Source organism: Sceloporus occidentalis, unplaced genomic scaffold, assembly GCF_023333645.1.
Source record: "Sceloporus occidentalis isolate IW3139 unplaced genomic scaffold, rSceOcc1.0.p SCAF_5, whole genome shotgun sequence".
NCBI classification, from domain to species: Eukaryota; Metazoa; Chordata; class Lepidosauria; order Squamata; family Phrynosomatidae; genus Sceloporus; species Sceloporus occidentalis.
The window spans coordinates 119,264,120-119,283,005 of NW_028316985.1; the positions used below are offsets into that span (position 1 = coordinate 119,264,120).

General features: G+C 37.8%; 1 protein-coding gene across 1 annotated transcript in view; it reads right to left on the minus strand.

The window, feature by feature from the left end:
• The window catches only part of LOC149312740 (uncharacterized), a 43,618-nt gene that overhangs the window by 14,949 nt on the left and 9,783 nt on the right, over positions 1-18,886 (minus strand). The window contains exons 5-7 of the mRNA XM_089526975.1: positions 13,575-13,663; positions 12,215-12,377; positions 10,408-10,491 (exon numbers count right to left, since the gene is read on the minus strand). Of these exons, the coding sequence (XP_089383101.1) occupies positions 10,408-10,491; positions 12,215-12,377; positions 13,575-13,663 (336 nt within the window). The remainder of the gene's footprint in view (positions 1-10,407; positions 10,492-12,214; positions 12,378-13,574; positions 13,664-18,886) is intronic.

An 18,886-nucleotide genomic window follows, 5' to 3' on the forward strand; every position in this document is an offset into this window, starting at 1 on the left:
CCCAAAATTTTCTTTGTTGTTTCAGTAAATTTCATGACTCAAATTTAACATGGCCCAGTTTACACAAAGTGCGCTCTGATGGCACCCTGAAGTCACCTGGAAGCTGGACAGCCACACAGACATGGGTGGCTTCAAGATGCTCCAGTGGCATGGTGTTTATATACTGCACACTGCCGGAGTGGCTTGCAGTGGCTTCAAGCCATGATGGGCTGGGAAAAGCCAGCTTTTTGCTGGCTGAAAAAGGAGTGGATCTTTGCCACCTCTTTTTCAACTGGCTTCAAGGCAGTTTGAGGCCACGGCATGTGTTTGCCATGGCCCAATCTGTCTTCGGAAGGGGCAGCTTCAAGCCATCCCTTCAGGGCCGTCTGATTCCCCACTCTATTAGTTCTATGAAACATTATTTTGTGTTTTATAAAGCTTGATCAACCATGTTTTAATGTGCTCTAATATTAACAATCCAAAGTTATTAGGCTTTTATATGATGTACATCCTTCAAGGAAACACCAATTTTGTACTGCTTATTATTCCTATTAAATCTGAATATTTGTACATACATAATAAAGCATACAAAATATTTTTAGAGTTAACTTATATTAATTGAAGGATTTTTTCTGAATGGCATTTCTTCTATAAAATAAAATGGTTAAAAAGAAGCAACTGACACTAGATACTTTTCTAATCATGAACACCCTGCCAATAAACGGTGAAAGTTAAAATGTTTAAATGCAAAGAGTCATTGCTGTTCCAGTATGAGGGCTGGAAAATAGTAACAATATTGTTTTTTAAAGCAATTTGGTTTAAACTATCCAACTGTGCCCCAAAGGCACCAGATCAGGATCACCAGAGCAGGGTCAGCCCTAGTTAGTACTTGGATGGGAGACCACCAAACAACACCAGATGCTGTAGGCGATATTTCGGAGGAAAGAACTGACAAAATCAACTCAGAGTATTCCTTAGAGCAATGGTTCTCAACCTTCCTAATGCCGTGACTCTTTAATACAGTTCTTCATGTTGTGGTGGCCCCCAACAATAAAATTATTTTCATTGCTACTTCATAACTAACTAAAATATCAGTTTTCTGATGGTCTTAGGCGACCCCTGTGAAAGGGTTGTTTGATCCCCAAAGGGGTCTCGACCCACAGATTGCCTTAGAGAAAACTTTATGACATTAATGGGGTCACCAGAAGTCAACAGGTGACTTGAAGGGACATATACACACATACAGGGTATTTGAGATGTATTGGATAGATGCTGTATGCTGTGTATATTTTGCAAAATTTAAGGCCCTGAAGCCTTTATACTGAGAGAAAGAATAGCCATAAGTGTATTCTCTGACTGCCATCTTTACAGAATTGACAGCATATACTAATATCAGATCTGTGCATTCAGCCATCTAAGTACCAACAGTAAGATAAAATAAAGCAAATACGGGGGAGTCCAGGTAAGAGAGAGAAGAATCAAAAAGGTACACTTCATTGATAGAATAGCACTTAATCATTGTGAGTCATACCTGATAAAATCACGTGATGGCACATTGCCAGAATAAGAGCAGTTGGTTGTCAAAAGACCAGTTAACATCTCATGTGATTGGTCTTATAGAAAAAAACAGTAAAATTTCATTTCCAATTGGATGATGGGTGAGTATATGTCATATCTATTTGGCTGGTAACAGAAGACCACTGAACAATCACCTCTGATCAGTTGAAAAGGAACAGATAGAAGGAGTATATACTGAGACAGTATAAAAGCATGTTGAGCAAGCCAAGACTGACATAGAACAAGAATCTCTCAAATAAAGAAACAGAACAGGTGAAACTACATTTGTTTCAGGGGGCTTGGGAGCACAAAAATAGTCAGGGGGGCCTTCAGGAGGTCCATGTGTCACACATTGCTTAATCTCTTGTAGTACCTACAAAGAGATAAGGGGTCCCAGCTTTAGAGAGAATTATTTGGGACCCTCCTTCCCGTACGATAGTCCAAAAACTAACATGAGAAAAAGAGAGAGATTGGATCTCCCACCTCTGCCTTAATTCCCATATAATTTGGGCTCTCTTAGTAGCTGACTTTGTAGTCTTAAACAAGTGCAAACAGAACGTCTGCTCAGAAGACAATTATTCGCTTAAGCTATAAACAGTATGAATCTATCTCCTTGCACAAAAGAATGAAAATAAAAAGCATATTATGTGGTTGCATCTAACTAGACATCACATTCTCTGTGCATCTCCTGAAGCAAGATAGATAGGACTAGGTCACTCAGCTTGCTGTATGGCTGGGCCAAGAGTTCCAGTAGTCTTCCATAGTGTCCTCTTTTCCCCAGATAGCCACTAAAAGTAGGAAGTTTGCTTTGTTTTTACAATTTCTACTACAGTCCCGCCATGGCCTCCTTTCCATTTTCCCCTCAAATTCATCTCTTTGCTTTCAATCTCATGTAGGTACGAAGCAAAAATTTTGGCTAGCTGGCTATAAATATGTCTCACCAAAACTGCTACTCTCCCTCTCATTTTGTTATTGGACCACGTTAATATATGGAAATTTGCATCCTCTTTTTAAGGTGATGAATATCCTTTATTTTGTCAATGCATGGTGGCTACCCTACCCTCAGTCTATATCAGGTTCAGATATAGGACATTTTTTGGCAAATTTCTGGTGATGGTCCAGCATAGAAGACAAAAATGTTAAGAAAGAAGCTCTGATGCTAAGACAAAAGCTCGAACAGGATTTCCACTTCTGTTAATTTTACCCACTGTGACAAGATAGACCTTCCCTTTAGCAATGGAGGATCTTCGCTTTTTCAAATGTGCCATAACTTCTTTCAGTGAAAACCATAAATAATTCAAGTTAATGCCTGGAGATTGGCACCACTAGCAGCATGATGACTCAACCTCTTGCATCTTCATTCACTACACGTTCAACTACAAAAGCTAGAAGTTATTAAAAATGTATGGAGAAGTTCTATAAGTATTAACACTCTAGTTCTTTAAATGTGAATTTTCAGATAAGCAGTGTTGGAAGTGGTATTGTTTTCAGAAGCCTTTTTTGCCTACCTGATTGGATATTATTGTTCTTTCCTCAGAGAATTAAACACTTAAAACACATTAAAGGGCTATCCTGCTCTTCATGGTTTTGTAAACACTGATTATGTAAATAGGACTGTCACCTGTGTGTTTCTACCAGAATAACTTTATGGCCCATTTAGACAGAAATATCCAGTTCTTGATAGAAAATGTAAAGAGAATACTAAAGGAAATAAGTCAAGTCATTTTATTTTAAAAGAAATGTAAAAATTCCTCATAAGATTTTGTGTCCAAGGCTGAACTCGTTTTCAAAATGCTATTTCTGGGCTACCCTGTACACTTGGCATATGATCCACTTCTTTCAGGCGCTAGCTTTCTGGAAGATGATTATTTCCTTTAGCTATCCTATCTTAAAGCTGATTTCCAATGAATGGTTTAATCTAGAGTTTTTACTGACCCCATAGGAATTCCAGTATTATACAATAATCAATCAATAAAGGAAGCAAGCAAGCAAGATTTGTTGTATTTAACTAACAGCTGTTAAACGCCATATAAGAAAATATATTTTACAATAATAATTAAAAAGTATCCAACGGCACCGACTTTCTGACTTCTAAAAAGTGCTGGTGGAGCGCGGCAGGGACCCGGGCTGATGGCGGCCAGCAGTTTAGCAGCAATTTAGTGCGCAATAATCCCCGCCTCCATCCTGTGTCCCAGATCCAGCCTGGGAGGTTGGAGCCAGTTTAAAATGCTGAGCGATAAGCTCTTTGTTGGTACAATTTTTGTCCCTGCTAGTTTTTGTTAAACAAAACCAAAAACTGTATCTGTTGGGTGTTGGAAACTCAGGAAAACTTGTTATAACTCATCACGTGACAATACCATAAAATGCCTACTTACATGTCTAACTATCTGCGACTTCAGCAGCAAAATTTAACTCAGGGGACAAGCAGGTCTTTTTAAAAGATCCAGTATTTCTGGATGTGGGTTAATGTAGTTGGGAATCCCCCCACATCCAGAGTAAAGAGCTGACTATGCTTAATCCAGTTATCACACAAAACCCAGTAAAAATAAATAGTACAGTACAGGCAATGAACAGGTAACATATGAATACATATACTTGGAAACTTCTGATAGGCATGTGCTCAGGCAGCCACCTTCAGACAAAAAGAGGTTGTTGTCTCAGGAGAAAGAGGTCTGACAATATTCATAACCATCTCTCATCTGACCATTTCCTGACATTTATTTCAAGAAAGCGTATAATTAATGGGAAAGGCAGCCCTCAAAGACTAACCTTTTCTATTTCTCCAAGAAGATTTCTTTACTAATACACTGTTTGAATGACAGACCTGGGGAACTGACAAATTGCTCCCAGAGATTAGTTTTTGCTTCACTATCAAAATGTTTATTTATTATTACTATTCACACACAGCACTTCTGCATGGAAATCCTCTAATGACAATCATTACAGGAATATATGAACATCACGTTGTGCTAATGGACCTTAAATGCACCCATGTGCAAGATAGAAACCACCAATGTTCACTTCTGGTATCTTTAAGTGCATTTTGGATCCAGACCAGAATGGGATTAGAGGCTAAAAGAAGGAAAATCCAAGTCTTACTTTCCTCTCAAAGGGCCTTCTCAGTCTCCTGACAATATTTTTCTGTTGTACAAAAATACAATATACTCCAGAGGACAATCCAGTACTTCTGCAAAAGTGTTGTATAACTTCCATTTAATCAAATTTAACTAGAAAAAGCCAGAACCACTAAATATAAAACAGGATTGGACAACCGTGTGCTCCAGATGTTTTTGGATTGCAACTCCATTATCCTTTACCAGTGGCTATGCTCACTAGGGTTAATGAGAGTTACAGTCTAACAATCTAAAAGGGTTGCATTTTCTCACTCCCGATCTAGACCTAATTGGCAGGTGAGAAGTCTTATTGATACAGTATTTTATGTTCATTTATCCATGTTGTTGATGCACCTGTTTGTGTTTATGTACCTTCAAATCACCTGTAGACCTATGGTGACCCCATGAATAGGGTTTTCTAAGGCAAGGAACACTCGGAGGTTGTTTGTTACTGCCTTCCTCTCAATTATGGCTTGGTATTCCTTGGTAGTCCCCCTTCCAAGTACTAGTCAGGCCAGACCATGTTTAGATTCCACGATCAGATGGGATCTGGAGTTTTGAATGTATTTTGGTATACTGAGACACTGTTGTTTATTAATGTGAATCAATAAATTGCTTGATCTTTTTCTCAGGTGAAAGGCAGCTAGATAAACATCCTGTTATTTTGGTAGTAGGGAGGTTAAGACAGCACTCTCCGAATCCCCATTTAAAAATTCAATTTAAACTAGTACCCTTTCCCATGACTTCTAGTTTCCATGTTAATAAGCTTTAGAGAAGCAGCAGGAGGAGGAGGGCAGGCAGGCATTTATTTGTTATTTTTTCCAGACTCATTTACCAAATACTGACTTGCTGTCCTGTCTTCAGAGCATGAGAAACCCTCTGCACTTTGGGCTGTTGTTTCATATGGATCAGAAAAACCATTCAAATATCTTTTGATAGGCTGCATTTAGAAAAGAAAGGGCTCTGGAACTCCCTTCTCAAAGAAGTTAGACTGGCACCTTATCTACTCTCTTTATGTAAAGAATTTTCTATTATGGCCGGTCTCTGAGGATTTATTGTTTAGGCAGAAAGTACAACATGCTGGATTTTCAGTTTCTTATTTTATTGTGCTGTTGTCCTTTATATGGTTTATGTTCTTAAATGGTTTCAAGGTTTTTTAATATAGTTTAATCACTTTTGAATTTTTGTATTTTGTAGATTTCTAACTATGTTGTTGTTTTTTAAACTATTTGAAGCTGCCTTGAGTCCCAAACTGGGAAGAAGGTACGAAATAAATAAATAAATAAATAAATGATCCAAAATTGTTGTTCAGTGTGATAATGTATCTTAAGTTAGCCAAAAAAAATCACTGATGAGTCCCCCCCCCCCCCCCCCAATATTTCTATCATGCATTTCTGACAACAAGCTCAGGCTGGCCTAACTTGATTCTTCCCAACCATTTCATCTACAACAATCCCGTGAGACAAGTTAGGAAAGGAGAGATAACACATGGCCCTAGGTTCCACATTGGATGATAATGGAAACAACAAAGGCCCAGCAAGTTCTGCTTTTAAAGGTAGCAGGTGTTCCAAAACCACATGATATGACTTTTATGAGATGAATCATAAAACATTTGTAAACAATATTAGTTAAGTGTCTCTAAGCAACTCTACATCCAAATGTTTTGCAGAACAAACTTCCAGGATCCATCAAGCTCTGATTAATAGACCTCTATAAAACCTACTACATCAACTTACTGTCAATCCACTCTAATTATTAGATCACTCTTTCCCATCTTGAGAACAACCTGACTAGCATGCAGTATTGACGCAGAGCTTACTTTGAAGGACAAGTTCAAATCCACAGCCCTGAGTCTGCAAGACGTGAACAGGTCTGTTCATGATAGGGTGAGTTGGCGGTATCTCATTCATAGGGTCACCGTATGCCAAAGTCAACTTGATAGCAGTGAACAACAACAAACAAGGATTGGAGCTCACGATATGCAAAATACAGTTAATTCTGTTCATACAGAATGGAGAGTTTTATTTTGCTTTGAGGTGTACATAAAAGACTGTTGTGTTTTTGTAAAATATTTAAAAACAGAAAGTGGGGTTTTTTTTAGAAAATACAAATCTTAAAATGATTAAAATTAAAATCACTTCTTTATATTTGTGCTTTTCAAATGATTGCAGACCATGTCAGGTTTTAAGCTGTTTCAAATGATACTCTGTGAATCAGACAGAAAGCATGGGTATCGTGGCATTATCAAATTTTAAATACATTTTCCTAATGTCCAGTAACATTATATTACTGATAATGTTGGGATGAAGAGAAAATGAAGAGACTTCCTAAAATCACACAATGAGGGGGTTGTAAAATGCCATACTCTTTTGTCTCTTACCATTTCCTGGTCTTGCTGTAATATAAAGTATTTTTCTCTGATTTAGAAAGTGGTTCCTCTAGGCAGGGTTGTGCTGTAACTTTGATAAACAGGGTTGATCTAATTCACACATAAGCACCATGACAGTAAATCATCTTGGATAATATAATCAACATCCCTTAGGAGGCCCAGTGTATTTTATTGCTGTGTTGCCGTCCATTTGCCCCACTTGCCCTGTGAAGTGAAAGCATTAATAAAGGTCTAACCCTTTCTCTTGCTCAAGAGTTTAGAAGGCTTTTAAAGTACCTTTTTATTTCTTTATCCCATTATTCAATTCCCCTAAGTAGACATCTTTCTATAGAGTTTAAGAGCCAGTCTCTTGCAATATAAAACAAGAGGACTGAAGGCACTGCTGAGTCTAAAATATTAATAATACATAAAACATAGTGGAGCTAGGCATTCCTATAGGTGACTGGCAGACACCCTCCTTTTCTCGGAAGGAGTGAACGTGCAAAATAAAATTACCTGATGGGCGTACCTTTATAATGCAATAAAGAGAGAATATGTGGAACACTCCAGCCATCTTCTCCTCCCGCTGCTGATTTGATTAAAAGTGGTGCTGAATTCAGAAGACCACAAGCCCCCACTAAAATGTAAAGGAGGATGGAATACATTTCTGCTTGGACAATACTATTGTTGATTATGAACTTACAGCAGCCATTCTTCCAAGGGTAATGATATCTGTGGATCTAAACCAGAGCTCAGCAAAGTCCAGCCCATCAGCCCAACTTGCCATAGGCAATGCTGAGCTATTCTGGGTGTTACAGATAGCCACATTTTGTCCAGCCCTGATCTGGGTCATCTAGAGACCTTGCAAGGCACTTCATCTATTTTCTTGCAAAATTTCCATTTCAAGCTAATATTTCCACCACAGTACACTATTTCTCAAGATGGTTATTTAACCAAATAACTATTAAAAAAGATCAGTTTTTTGAAAATATAAAATAAAATGTACAGTCTATTTTCATTTTAAAAAATCTTTATAGCAGAGATTTGAAAATTAAATCCAGTACATGTCTAATCTTTTGTTAAAGAGTATAAAAAAAGATAATAAGATAATGCCTGGTATTACTTTTGGAACAATGTGAAGAACATTGCATTTTTTTTTTCATTACATTTAAGGTGTGGAAACATGGGGATATTCCTAATGATTAATGTTTCATTCCCCAATTGCCAATAATAATTTCAAAGTGAAGCACAGCCCAAAAGTACATCCTGTTGGGTCCAAAAGAATGTACTCTTTTGTGACACACAATTTCAGGTTTTATAATAATAATAAATAAAATCTTTATTTATATTTTCCGTCTCTCCCCATGGATCGAGGTGGGAGCACTAGGAGGTTTTTATTCCTGGTATTCAGTGTTTGTATGCCTGTCTGCCACTGCTGCGCACCTCCATACCTGCCGCCACTGCATCCCCTGTGAAAAACCCCACTGTGGCCCATAAGGGCAGAGATGGGGCATCTGGCTTCACCCACATGGCCATAGGTTCCCTTCCAAAATCACAGGTTGTGACTAGGGTATTCACAGGGAATGTGCCAGCAGCAGGTACATGGGCATGTGGCCATGCAATTTGCGAGCTGTTGCAGTTGAGTTTCTGGGAAATTCTACCACAACCACTGGTTTTAAAGGGCCTTTTGGGCCAGGGTAAACCCAGAACCACTGGTCTGGCCAATCCCAGGCCAAGGCTATTGGCCTGCATCAACTACACAGGATAACTCCAGACAGATGGAACATGGGCCTTTTGGCCAATGTGTGCAGTCACTGAGTGCTACTGCTATATTGCTATGACAGATTTGCACGTGTGTATGTGCCTTCAATCTGCCTGTTAATGTAATGACTCTATTAATTTCATGTGAATTTTTTAGGGAATACTTAGACATGGTGTTGCCAGTTCCTTAGTCTAAAAGACAAGAAAATGGGATCTGGTGCCTTCAGGGTATTTAGACCCTGTAATATGACAGATAGATATACACTATTAAATACTAAAATAAATCAAAGGTCTTCAAATAATAAAAAAAATAACCAATATATTTTTCATGTGCAAAAAAGTAAAATGTGCATTCAAATTCTGATAAAAGTGACATTCTGTCTAGGTCAGTGAAGTAAGCCAATCCATCAAGAAAATCTGGCATCAGTACCATGTCCTGGCTTAACTTCCCTTACTCAACTACAGCAATATAAGCTGCTTCACATGGGGATTTTTAAATGAATGAACCAAGGTAGAAGGTTCTAATTAATACCACCCATTTTCCTTTCATCAGAGAAAAGCAAAGAGTACACTGGGGGAATGACAGTGATAAATACTGCTGTATAACATATCAGGATACATAAATCATTTGATCACAGAGTCATGACTTAAATAGCCTGAGAGAGCCATTTGTATTGACAAGGGAATCTCCTGGCACCTTTAGCCTCATGAAACTGAGATTATAAATATCTTTTGAATTAAAAGAGTCCCAGACCAAGCAATAAAAATGGCTAGCGTTTAAAAAAAACAGGAAAAACTTTACAGTTATTCATGCAACACCATTGCAACTCACTGCCAATGCAGACTACATCATAAAGGTTTTCTCCATCATAAGCAAATAATGCAAGACCATGTACTGGATAATATTTCATCAAATTTGTCAGTATGTTGGCTCTGGAATCTTCCCAGCCACGTCCGTGAGGATGGGGGGCAATGGATTAATTGCCAGAAGCTTCCAAGAAGCATGATAGGGGCAATTCTCCACTGGCTGAAGATATTGGCAATTCCTGGTGCATCTGCTTTTCTCTTTGAAATATAAACTTATAACTCTATTGAAAAATAATTCATAAAGCACCCCTTTATACATCAAGTCTAATTGGGGAATAGCTCTACTCTGAACTTTATATGAGAACTATCATATACTAAACGGCATTGCTTTATGATCTTGTTTCTTGAAGTTAGCTGGCTTTGACCCTGTGTGTGTGTGTGTGTGTGTGTGTGTGTGTGTGTGTGTGTCCAGCCTCAAGTCATTTGTTGACTCATAATGAATCCATGAACTTCTTAGGGTTTTATTAGGCAAGAAATACTCTGAAGTAGTTTTACTAGTTCCTTCCCCTGAAATATAGCCTACAGCAACTGGTATTCATTGGCAGTCTCCCATCCAAGTACTAAACAGGATGGATCCTGCTTAGCTTCCAATATCAGACTGGATCTTATGCCTTTAGGTTATTTAGGCTCAGACCCAACCTAGACAAACTTTGATGCTGCCAGATTGTGAAATATATTTAAAATACTTAAGAAGTAGTGTAACGTTAGTTTAACATTAAGAAAAGGAAGAGTGTGAATAATGGGGTTGGCCTGTGTACATACCTCTTTTCCTATCACAACAAGTTCTGCATCGGATTTGCATATAACTGAGCTGGGACGTCTTGTATTAGTCAACAGACACATTTCCTTGAAAAAATAAGAGTAGTTTTGAGTTTACCTTTTTACAGAATTGCACAGTAGTACTGTATGCATAAAGATTTGCAAACATGGTGCAACTTAGTACAGCATATCTTTATAGGTTATAACTTACAGTACTGTACTAGCATATTGATAAATTGCATAGCTCCCAAATCTCTTTCTGTAGTCCTCAATGATACTCAACGTAATACAAAACCAAACAAAAGTTGCATTGTTATATCCAGTCCATTTTTGTGCTGTGGCATATTCTGAACACACTGATCAAGGAGCTGAGCCATCAACACTTCTGCCTCTATTTTCACCATGAAAGGACTGTAGCCAGACAGGGTAAGAAACTTTCTTTTGGCTTGGAATAGCTTGTGTTCATATTTATATCTGTGTTAAGTTGCAATTGTGGGCTGCAGGTCAATGAACTGGCATTTAGAGATGCTTCTTCTGAACCCAGATATTCCTTTCATCTACCACTGCAAATATACATTGATGTATTTGTCACCCATACTTGTCTACCCTAAACTGATCAGCATTACTGCATCATATGGTAATGAGCTCCATAAGTTAATAATGCAGCGCTAAGGTGGGGAATACCTTGACTTGGACAAGGCTGAAAGTGCTTCAGGGAAGAATGACTACCTCATTACTCAGGACCCAATTAGCCAAGATGGCTAAAGATGTGTTCTATGGAATATCCTCATCTTTCCAAGCTTACAGAAGTTTCAAAGACTGTAAAATCAAGTAAGGGTCCTTTAATAATCCGGCAGTACTTCTAGAGGGTGAAACCAATCACATTATAAGGCTTGTCAGTCTACATATGCATTCAAATGGTTTGATCTCCTTGCTGAGATAACATGTCCTTGCCTAAAACCATCTGACAGCCAACAGAGCTCTCTTACTGCTGTCATTTATTTTCTCTCTGCATGGTGTTGCAGACTCGATCATGGCTTCTTTGATTATCTATCTGGAATGTAGCCTTCCTCTTTTCCTCCTGTCTTCCACTTTTATTATATTTTCTAGAAAGTCATGTCTTTTCATGATGTGACCATGTATGACAATCACAATTTAGTCTAGGACCATTTGTTTGTCTTTTTAGTACTCCACAATAGCCACAGAACTCTTCTCCAGTACCACATTTCAAATGAGTTGATTTTCTTCCTATCTGCTTTCTTCACAGTCCAGCTTTCACAGCCATACATAGACATGGGAAATATGATGGCATGAACCATCCTAACTTTAGTACTTAATGATATATCTTTATAGTTCAGGATTTTGTCTAGTTCCTTCATAGGTACCCTTCCAAGTCCTAGGTTTCTTCTGATTTCTTGACTGAAGTTATATAAATAAGCTGTGGTCATTACTTTTGTTTTCTTAATTTTTGTTTGTTTCTATTAGGCTCTTGTTCATTTTATAAGCCACAAGGATTTATGGGTGACACACTACTAGCAGGTTATGTGTAGCAAGTAGACCACCTGGACACCACTTATTTAAGACTGAAATCAGTTCTATACACATTTCCCTGTTAATAAATCTGAATGAACATGCTGTGACTTACTTTGGAGTATAATGTATGGCTGCACTGTAAATGATGTAATTGGAATTATCAAAATAAATACAATAAAAATATCAACAGAGAGTTTCTTATTCAATTATTTTGGAGATCTCTGTATTGAAAAGAATCTAATTCCACACAAGACTACCTAAAGAAGAAAACAATTACCCCTATGAAGTCTCCTTCTTCTGCTTCACATAATGTTTCAGAGGTGGAAATCTTGTCTTTTTCATTTTCATCGGCCATCATGAATTTTAGTTTACCAGACAATACTAAATAACATTCCGTTGCCACATGTCCTTGCTTTATAATAACTGTTCCAGCTTCATATCTGTAGAAACAATTTAAAGCATATAAAGATAAAAGTCAGCAGTTACAAGTCATCCCTGTTGTAAGAATGGCAGAGGCAGTTTTATGGTTATAGAATGAATTCCTTCATTCACATGCAAACTTTTTTAAAGGCTATTTAGGTAGGAATTTTGGTAAAGGCTCAATCATGAATACTCACCTTTGAACTTCTATTTGCTGGCACATATGAAGTTCTTATCTTCCAGCTTTCCTGATTTGATAGGGACAGTCCCAATTAACCCTCTATCATCCCACTTCCAACACTTAAAAGTAATTTGAACTTAGCTCAGCAAGGGACAGGGCAGAGAGGAGAGTGTAGAGTCTTGTCCTTCCTAATAGGTTGAGTCAAAAACAAACTGCTGAAGCCTTTCCTAGCTTGTGTGTTCTTTCTCATTAATAACTTTGACCATCTTGACCACACTTTGATATTGCTTGGTCACATGTGCCCCACTTTTCTTTTGTGAAATGTTGGAGGGTATGGAAATCAAGAACCTACTATTTCCTCAAACAGCACTGCAACTCTTTTTCAAAAATGCATAGAAAAATAAAGGCTAAATGGGTAAGCATACATACAGTAGTTGAATCAATTTGTTTTTAAAAGAGGGACAGCCCATCTGAAGTATCATATAGTATTCTAGTTATGTGGCATGCAAAACTAGGTTCCCACCATGGAAGAACTTGCTGTGACTTTCATATAAGATTCACCTTCACTCTGAATTTTCCTTTTAAAATCAGTACTTCTTTAACTGTGTTCTTCAAAGAAATCTGGTAAGATTGTTTTGTTTTGTTTTTTTTAAAAAAAGGTTTGATACCTTTTATTATGGTAAGGGTCATAAAAAGCAAGAGATGGGAAAGGATTGTACAGACTTAATGCATCTTTGTACATTACTCTTTAAAAGTAACAGCTGCCTATATTATTTTCTTAATCACCAAAGGTCTAACAACTCTCCATTAGAAGACTGCTGTTGAAATCGTGGAATACCAAAGAAGGATGACATAGCTTCCATCTGTCAATATTTTATTTTATCAGTGCAGGGCATTTCTGAATTATGATAAATATTTAATCACAAAAATCTGAGCCATGTTGAAAAATATTCACCTTCTGACCCAGCTTTCTGAAGGAAGCTTATGGAATGGATCCCATTCTATTACCCAAGTATTGCCCAGGCATCTTACTTACTTTTGATAGATGATGACTTGGCATAGCTGGAGCTGTGTTTTGCTGGGCAAGCATTGAAAAGCCCTGTTTGTCTTCAAGCATGCTTGAATCTGGGGAAAAGAGCATATTTTATATTTGACACTGGGTTTGTGGGCAGAGTCAGTCACCTGCCATAGTACACACACTCTGCAAGGAGCATCCTACTGCAAATATTGTGTCCCAGTTCGGACACAAACTACAATTTAGCATTCTGAGAATGAGTTACTGTAAGCACTAGGGCTGCATGTGTACCCAACTCTTCCTCCTTCATGTCTGAGGAAAAGAGTCTCAATATTTGAGAGATATTTGAATAAACTCAGTATCTGATAAACTCAATATGCTCAATACCAGAGGTTGCATCTGCAGAAATAAATAGTGCAGTTTGACACTGCTTTAACTATCATGGCTCCATCCCATGGAATCCTGGGATTTGTAATTTGTTGTGGCTCCAGAGCTCTCTGACAGAGAAGGCTAAATAGCTCACAAAATTATAAATCCCAGAATTCCATAGTATTGAGCCATGGCAGTTAAAGCAGTGTCAAAATTGTATTAATGCTGCAGTGTAGATGCAGCTCAAATAGTTTGGAAGAAATGCAATCTGCCCACGTTGAGAAAAGTGAGATATAAATAAAGCCATGGGTGCCTAGTATGATACTATTCTCTTTTATCTTTCACTCAGTGCATCTTGCTATTTATCAAATCATGCAGCATCTGGAACTTCCAGCTCTTTGACTTAGATTTGCCCTCAAGTGACATAGACTTCTGTGTCTTGGTGTCCCCTCTGTAAATAAAAGTATTTTGTCACTCTCTGATGCCTCAACAAACCCCAGAACACTTCACCCAAAATGTAAGTTTTCTTGAGAATGCTAGTGGTATGAACAGTGATTCTCCTCTAAACATAAGCCAGATCAATCAAATCAATTCCCCAACCCTTTCAGAGTCCTCTCACTAGCAATAATTCAGTTTCCTCACTCTAGACCTGAACCACCAAGTGAGAATGTCTATCCCACCCACTGCTGCTTGACCTCCAAAATCCTGACATATGCCAAAACAACCTTCAAACCAGCCCATACACACTTGTTATCCAAATCTCCTTCTGCCTTGACTATACATCACTTAGACAAGTCAGCACTTATCCTATTCACTAATCTTATGGCAACATGCCTTTCAAACCTGCTGGATGGGTAGTTTGAGTCTTATGAAGAAAGCTGGTGATGAGTCATGGAATAGCATTTATGAGTAAGTCAGTTCCCTTGTTTTGTTAAATTCATTGTCCTCTTGCTTTGAAGCTTGCTCTAGAAAGTGCTCTCTCTCCCTTCCCTGAAATTTCAAGGGAATATTACACTCCTCCTTTATTTATAATTTGTCTGTAGTATTTTTATCCTGCTCCCATTGGAGCCAAAGAGAACATACACATAACCAGAGTTGGGAACAAACACTTAACTAAACATAAACCAGAATAAAGATCAAAAGAAAATTAAATTGGTTTCTGATCAACAACTGGTTGCCAGCGGGGAGATTATCTACCTTCTTTATTCTAGCCTAGTCCTCTCTTTCTCAACCCCAACTTCTCTGGCTATGCTTACATCCCCTGAGATCCCATGGTGCATGCAAGAAACTTTATGTGAGATGGACCACAAGACTGAAAAAATGCAGAATAGGGGAACACCTCCTTAATCTAAAAAATAGAAGAGTGGAGCTCCCTTAGTTGGTCATTTGTAGAAATGCAACATTCTACAGCAGATTTCTGATTTTGGGTTATAGAAAAAACATATAATTATAAAGAAGATGTTTTAAAGGGAAAAAAAGCGATAGAATGGAGGTTGAAATCCTTGTTGCCTAGAGATTTAAATGAAGATTTGGACCTACAGTCCTTAATTTGAATGTAACAGAGAAATTATATATCAGAACACATGTATGGGTGTGTAATATAATGACATGAATAGATTGAACAACTGTCTGTAGAGATTGTATCATATGCCCCTGTGCCCTGTCCCAAGAAATATCATTGGTTATGTCTTTCCAAGGTCATCTGGAGAATATATATATATATATATATATATATATATATATATGGAAATGCTACTGTGTCTGTTCCCTTTATCTCTATGGTCCTGTATTGTGAAGAGTGTTTACAACTTCAGTGATTTCTTTTGAAGGGTATGTATAACTTTGATAAGAACTATATGGATATTTTGGTATCGTAGTTTGATGAGTGTTGTCCTATCTTTTTAAATATTATATTTCAAGTGTATTTATATTTGCTTTCAGCCCCCAAAGAAGGCCTGGCGTAGCTGAAATGCGTTGGGCTTTTTAAACACTGAATAAACCGTTGAAACAACATACCTCCAAAGTGACCTGAAGCAGCTTTATTTTGGCCTGTTTTTTCAGGCCCTTAGTCTCAAAGATGCCACAAAATATCTCTACATAGTCACAATTTTGTGTGAAAAGAAACTCTCAGTTTTGGAATTATACTTGCTTTAAATTGATTTTTGGGGGGAAGTTAGTAATGGAAACAATCCACATAGGAATTCATGTAATTAGCAGAAATAACTATTAGTTGATGGATAATTTTACTTTATCGATATTGCTAATGGTTTTTAAAGGTTATAATTTATACAACACCTATTTACTGAGTGAAATAATTAAATCTGTCCCAGGCTTTGATTCAAAAGGACTCTGTTGCTTATTGGGCATTACCATAGTATACAAAACAATTCCTCATGATGCAATATGGTAAGAGATAGAAAGTTTTGTCAATATTTGTCAGATGTTTTCCAATGAGACTTGTGTTTACAAAAAAGCTTTTTATGTTGAATCGCTTTTTAAAAAATCTATGAGCTCTAAAAGCCTGTTTATTTTATGGATAGGTAACAAAATGAGTTAAAGGCTTCTTTAATTCTTTAATTAACACGTGGGAATGATCACGAAGTGGCCAAGTCAACACTAGGGGCAAAAGTCCGAATGGACACCCCGACATGTTCTGCCCCAGATTCACCCCAGAGCCACTCCGCTACCTGATTCTCTGCAGGGTCATCAGGTAAATATATACACATGTCCCTGTATCTGGATGTTACTTTGGTCTGCTGCTACTGCCTTCTTCAATCCGCTCCCACCACTACAGTAAGGGATGTGGTGGCTTAGCGGTTAAGATACCAGTTCTGACTATCGTAAAGTCAAAAGGTTGGCAGTTCGAGGCCCAAGTACCACATGATGGGGTGATCTCCCATCACTAGTCCCACTTTCTGCCAACCTAGCAATTCAAAAGTATGTAAAAGTGAAATAGATAACTAGGTACCACTTCAGTGGGAAGCTAACATTGTTCCATGTAGTCATACTGGCCACATGACCACCAGAGTCATCTCTGGACAATGCTGACTCTTTGGCTTAGTAATGGAAATGAGCACTGTCCACTATAGTCAGACACAACTAGACATTCATGTCAAGGGCAAACCTTTACCTTTGCCTTTTAAGGTGGTATATCCCAAACTTGGTGCAGATAGGGCTGTGAATCATGTGGCCTTATTCCATGAGATTCGGGGATAAGGTCCCATGTCTTGGGGACTTATCACACCAGATTCAGTGTGTGTGAGAGGGTGCATAAATGAGCCCTAAGAGGTTAAAAAGTCATTTTCTAAGGTAGCCTAAGAAAAGTGGGCAGGGAAAATGGAGAAATATCCAGTCCTACAAAATACCCACTATCCATTCCACTTCTATCCTGCTATTAAGACTAGCAGAACCTGTGTGTATGAAAATGACTATTATCCAGCTAGGGATTTAGGAATTAAATAAAATTGATTTTTTTAAAAGTGTAGAGAGCTGACAGAGATGGGCCAGCCCTGCAACAACCAACAGGAAGAGAGCTGGTGCCAGTGAAGGCTGGAGAAGATAAATAGGGCTGTTGCTGAGAAGGAGAGTTAGATAGGGTTTCAGTAAATAAGAACGAATAGATAATATGAGGAGTTTAATTCAAGAGAAAGACCTGGGTGAAAAGCTTTTGAAAACTGAACAGAAGCTGGATAATGCCTGAAAGAAATACAATGACCTAACAGAAAAACTGGATGGTATTAAAGAGAAGAAACAAGATGTTTCAATAGCACAAATGAAACTAACAATTAAACAGAAAGATAAAGTTATTGGTACATTTGAAGAAAAAGTAGCTGAACTGGAGTCAGAAAACCAGTCTTTACAAGGCCTAATGGAAGGAAAAACAGAGAAAATTGTTACTCTGGAAGAAAGTTTAGATAATAAACAAAAGACTATTTCAGATTTAGCGTGGAAATATAGTGTGCATTTAGCTTGTATAATTTTTGAGATAATCAAAACAATAAAGTGTTAGCCTAAACCAAAAACAGAAAAGTATGGCAAACTGAAAGGTCTAGGAAAAACTGTACACTAAGTAATACATAAGGAAGCTTTAATATCTAAAATATTCACATAATGCAGTAACAGTAATATTCTGGCATCCAGCTAAACAGTGTGTAGATAAACTAATAGTAAACCAAAAGTAAACTGCTAGTAAACCAGTAGTAAACTGCTAGTAAACCAGTAGTTAATTCCAAGTATAGGGTAATAGAGGCATGGGCATTTACAAATATCTCTATTATTGCCATTCCTCCACTACTAACCCCCTACTACTAATTCAGTACTGGTTTAATCATCTCTCTGCTGATACTGAACTTGCTGCCTCTTTTGATGCTTGGTGGTCTAAAGTCACTATGAAAGGGATGGACTGGCCCTTTGGGAAAAGGAAGGGGGTGGCGAAATTCACATTATAGGATGTCAGTTAACAACAATAATCCATCTAGGAAAAGAAAACTAACTCACAATTTATACCTATTGTGTGCTCTGAAAGCATCTTTAATCCAAAGCACCCCCAGGAACTTCAAAACCATTCATGCTACTAGTCCCTGTGAAAATTTGGGGGATCAGCTGGGTTGGCAATTTATTTTTATCGTAAAAATTTTGTACACAAACTCTAAGCATGAAATTCCCATGACAATGATTACTTCTGTTCCTTCGCAAGCTTGCAATCAGTATGCCTTTTATTCTATGTGACAATATCGAGCTTTGTTCCCATAGTATTGGTTTAATGTCATAGAATCATAGAATCTATGAGAGGGATCCTGAAGGATCATCTGTTCCAACCCCCTTCTGCCATGAAGGAATAAACAGAATCCTAGAGTTGGAAGGTGTTGACTGTAGTAAAGTAGTTGTAAGTATTTTACAACTACATAGTTGTAAGTAGGAAGAAATAGTATCCTAGAGTCCTAGAGATATTTGTAAATGCCTGT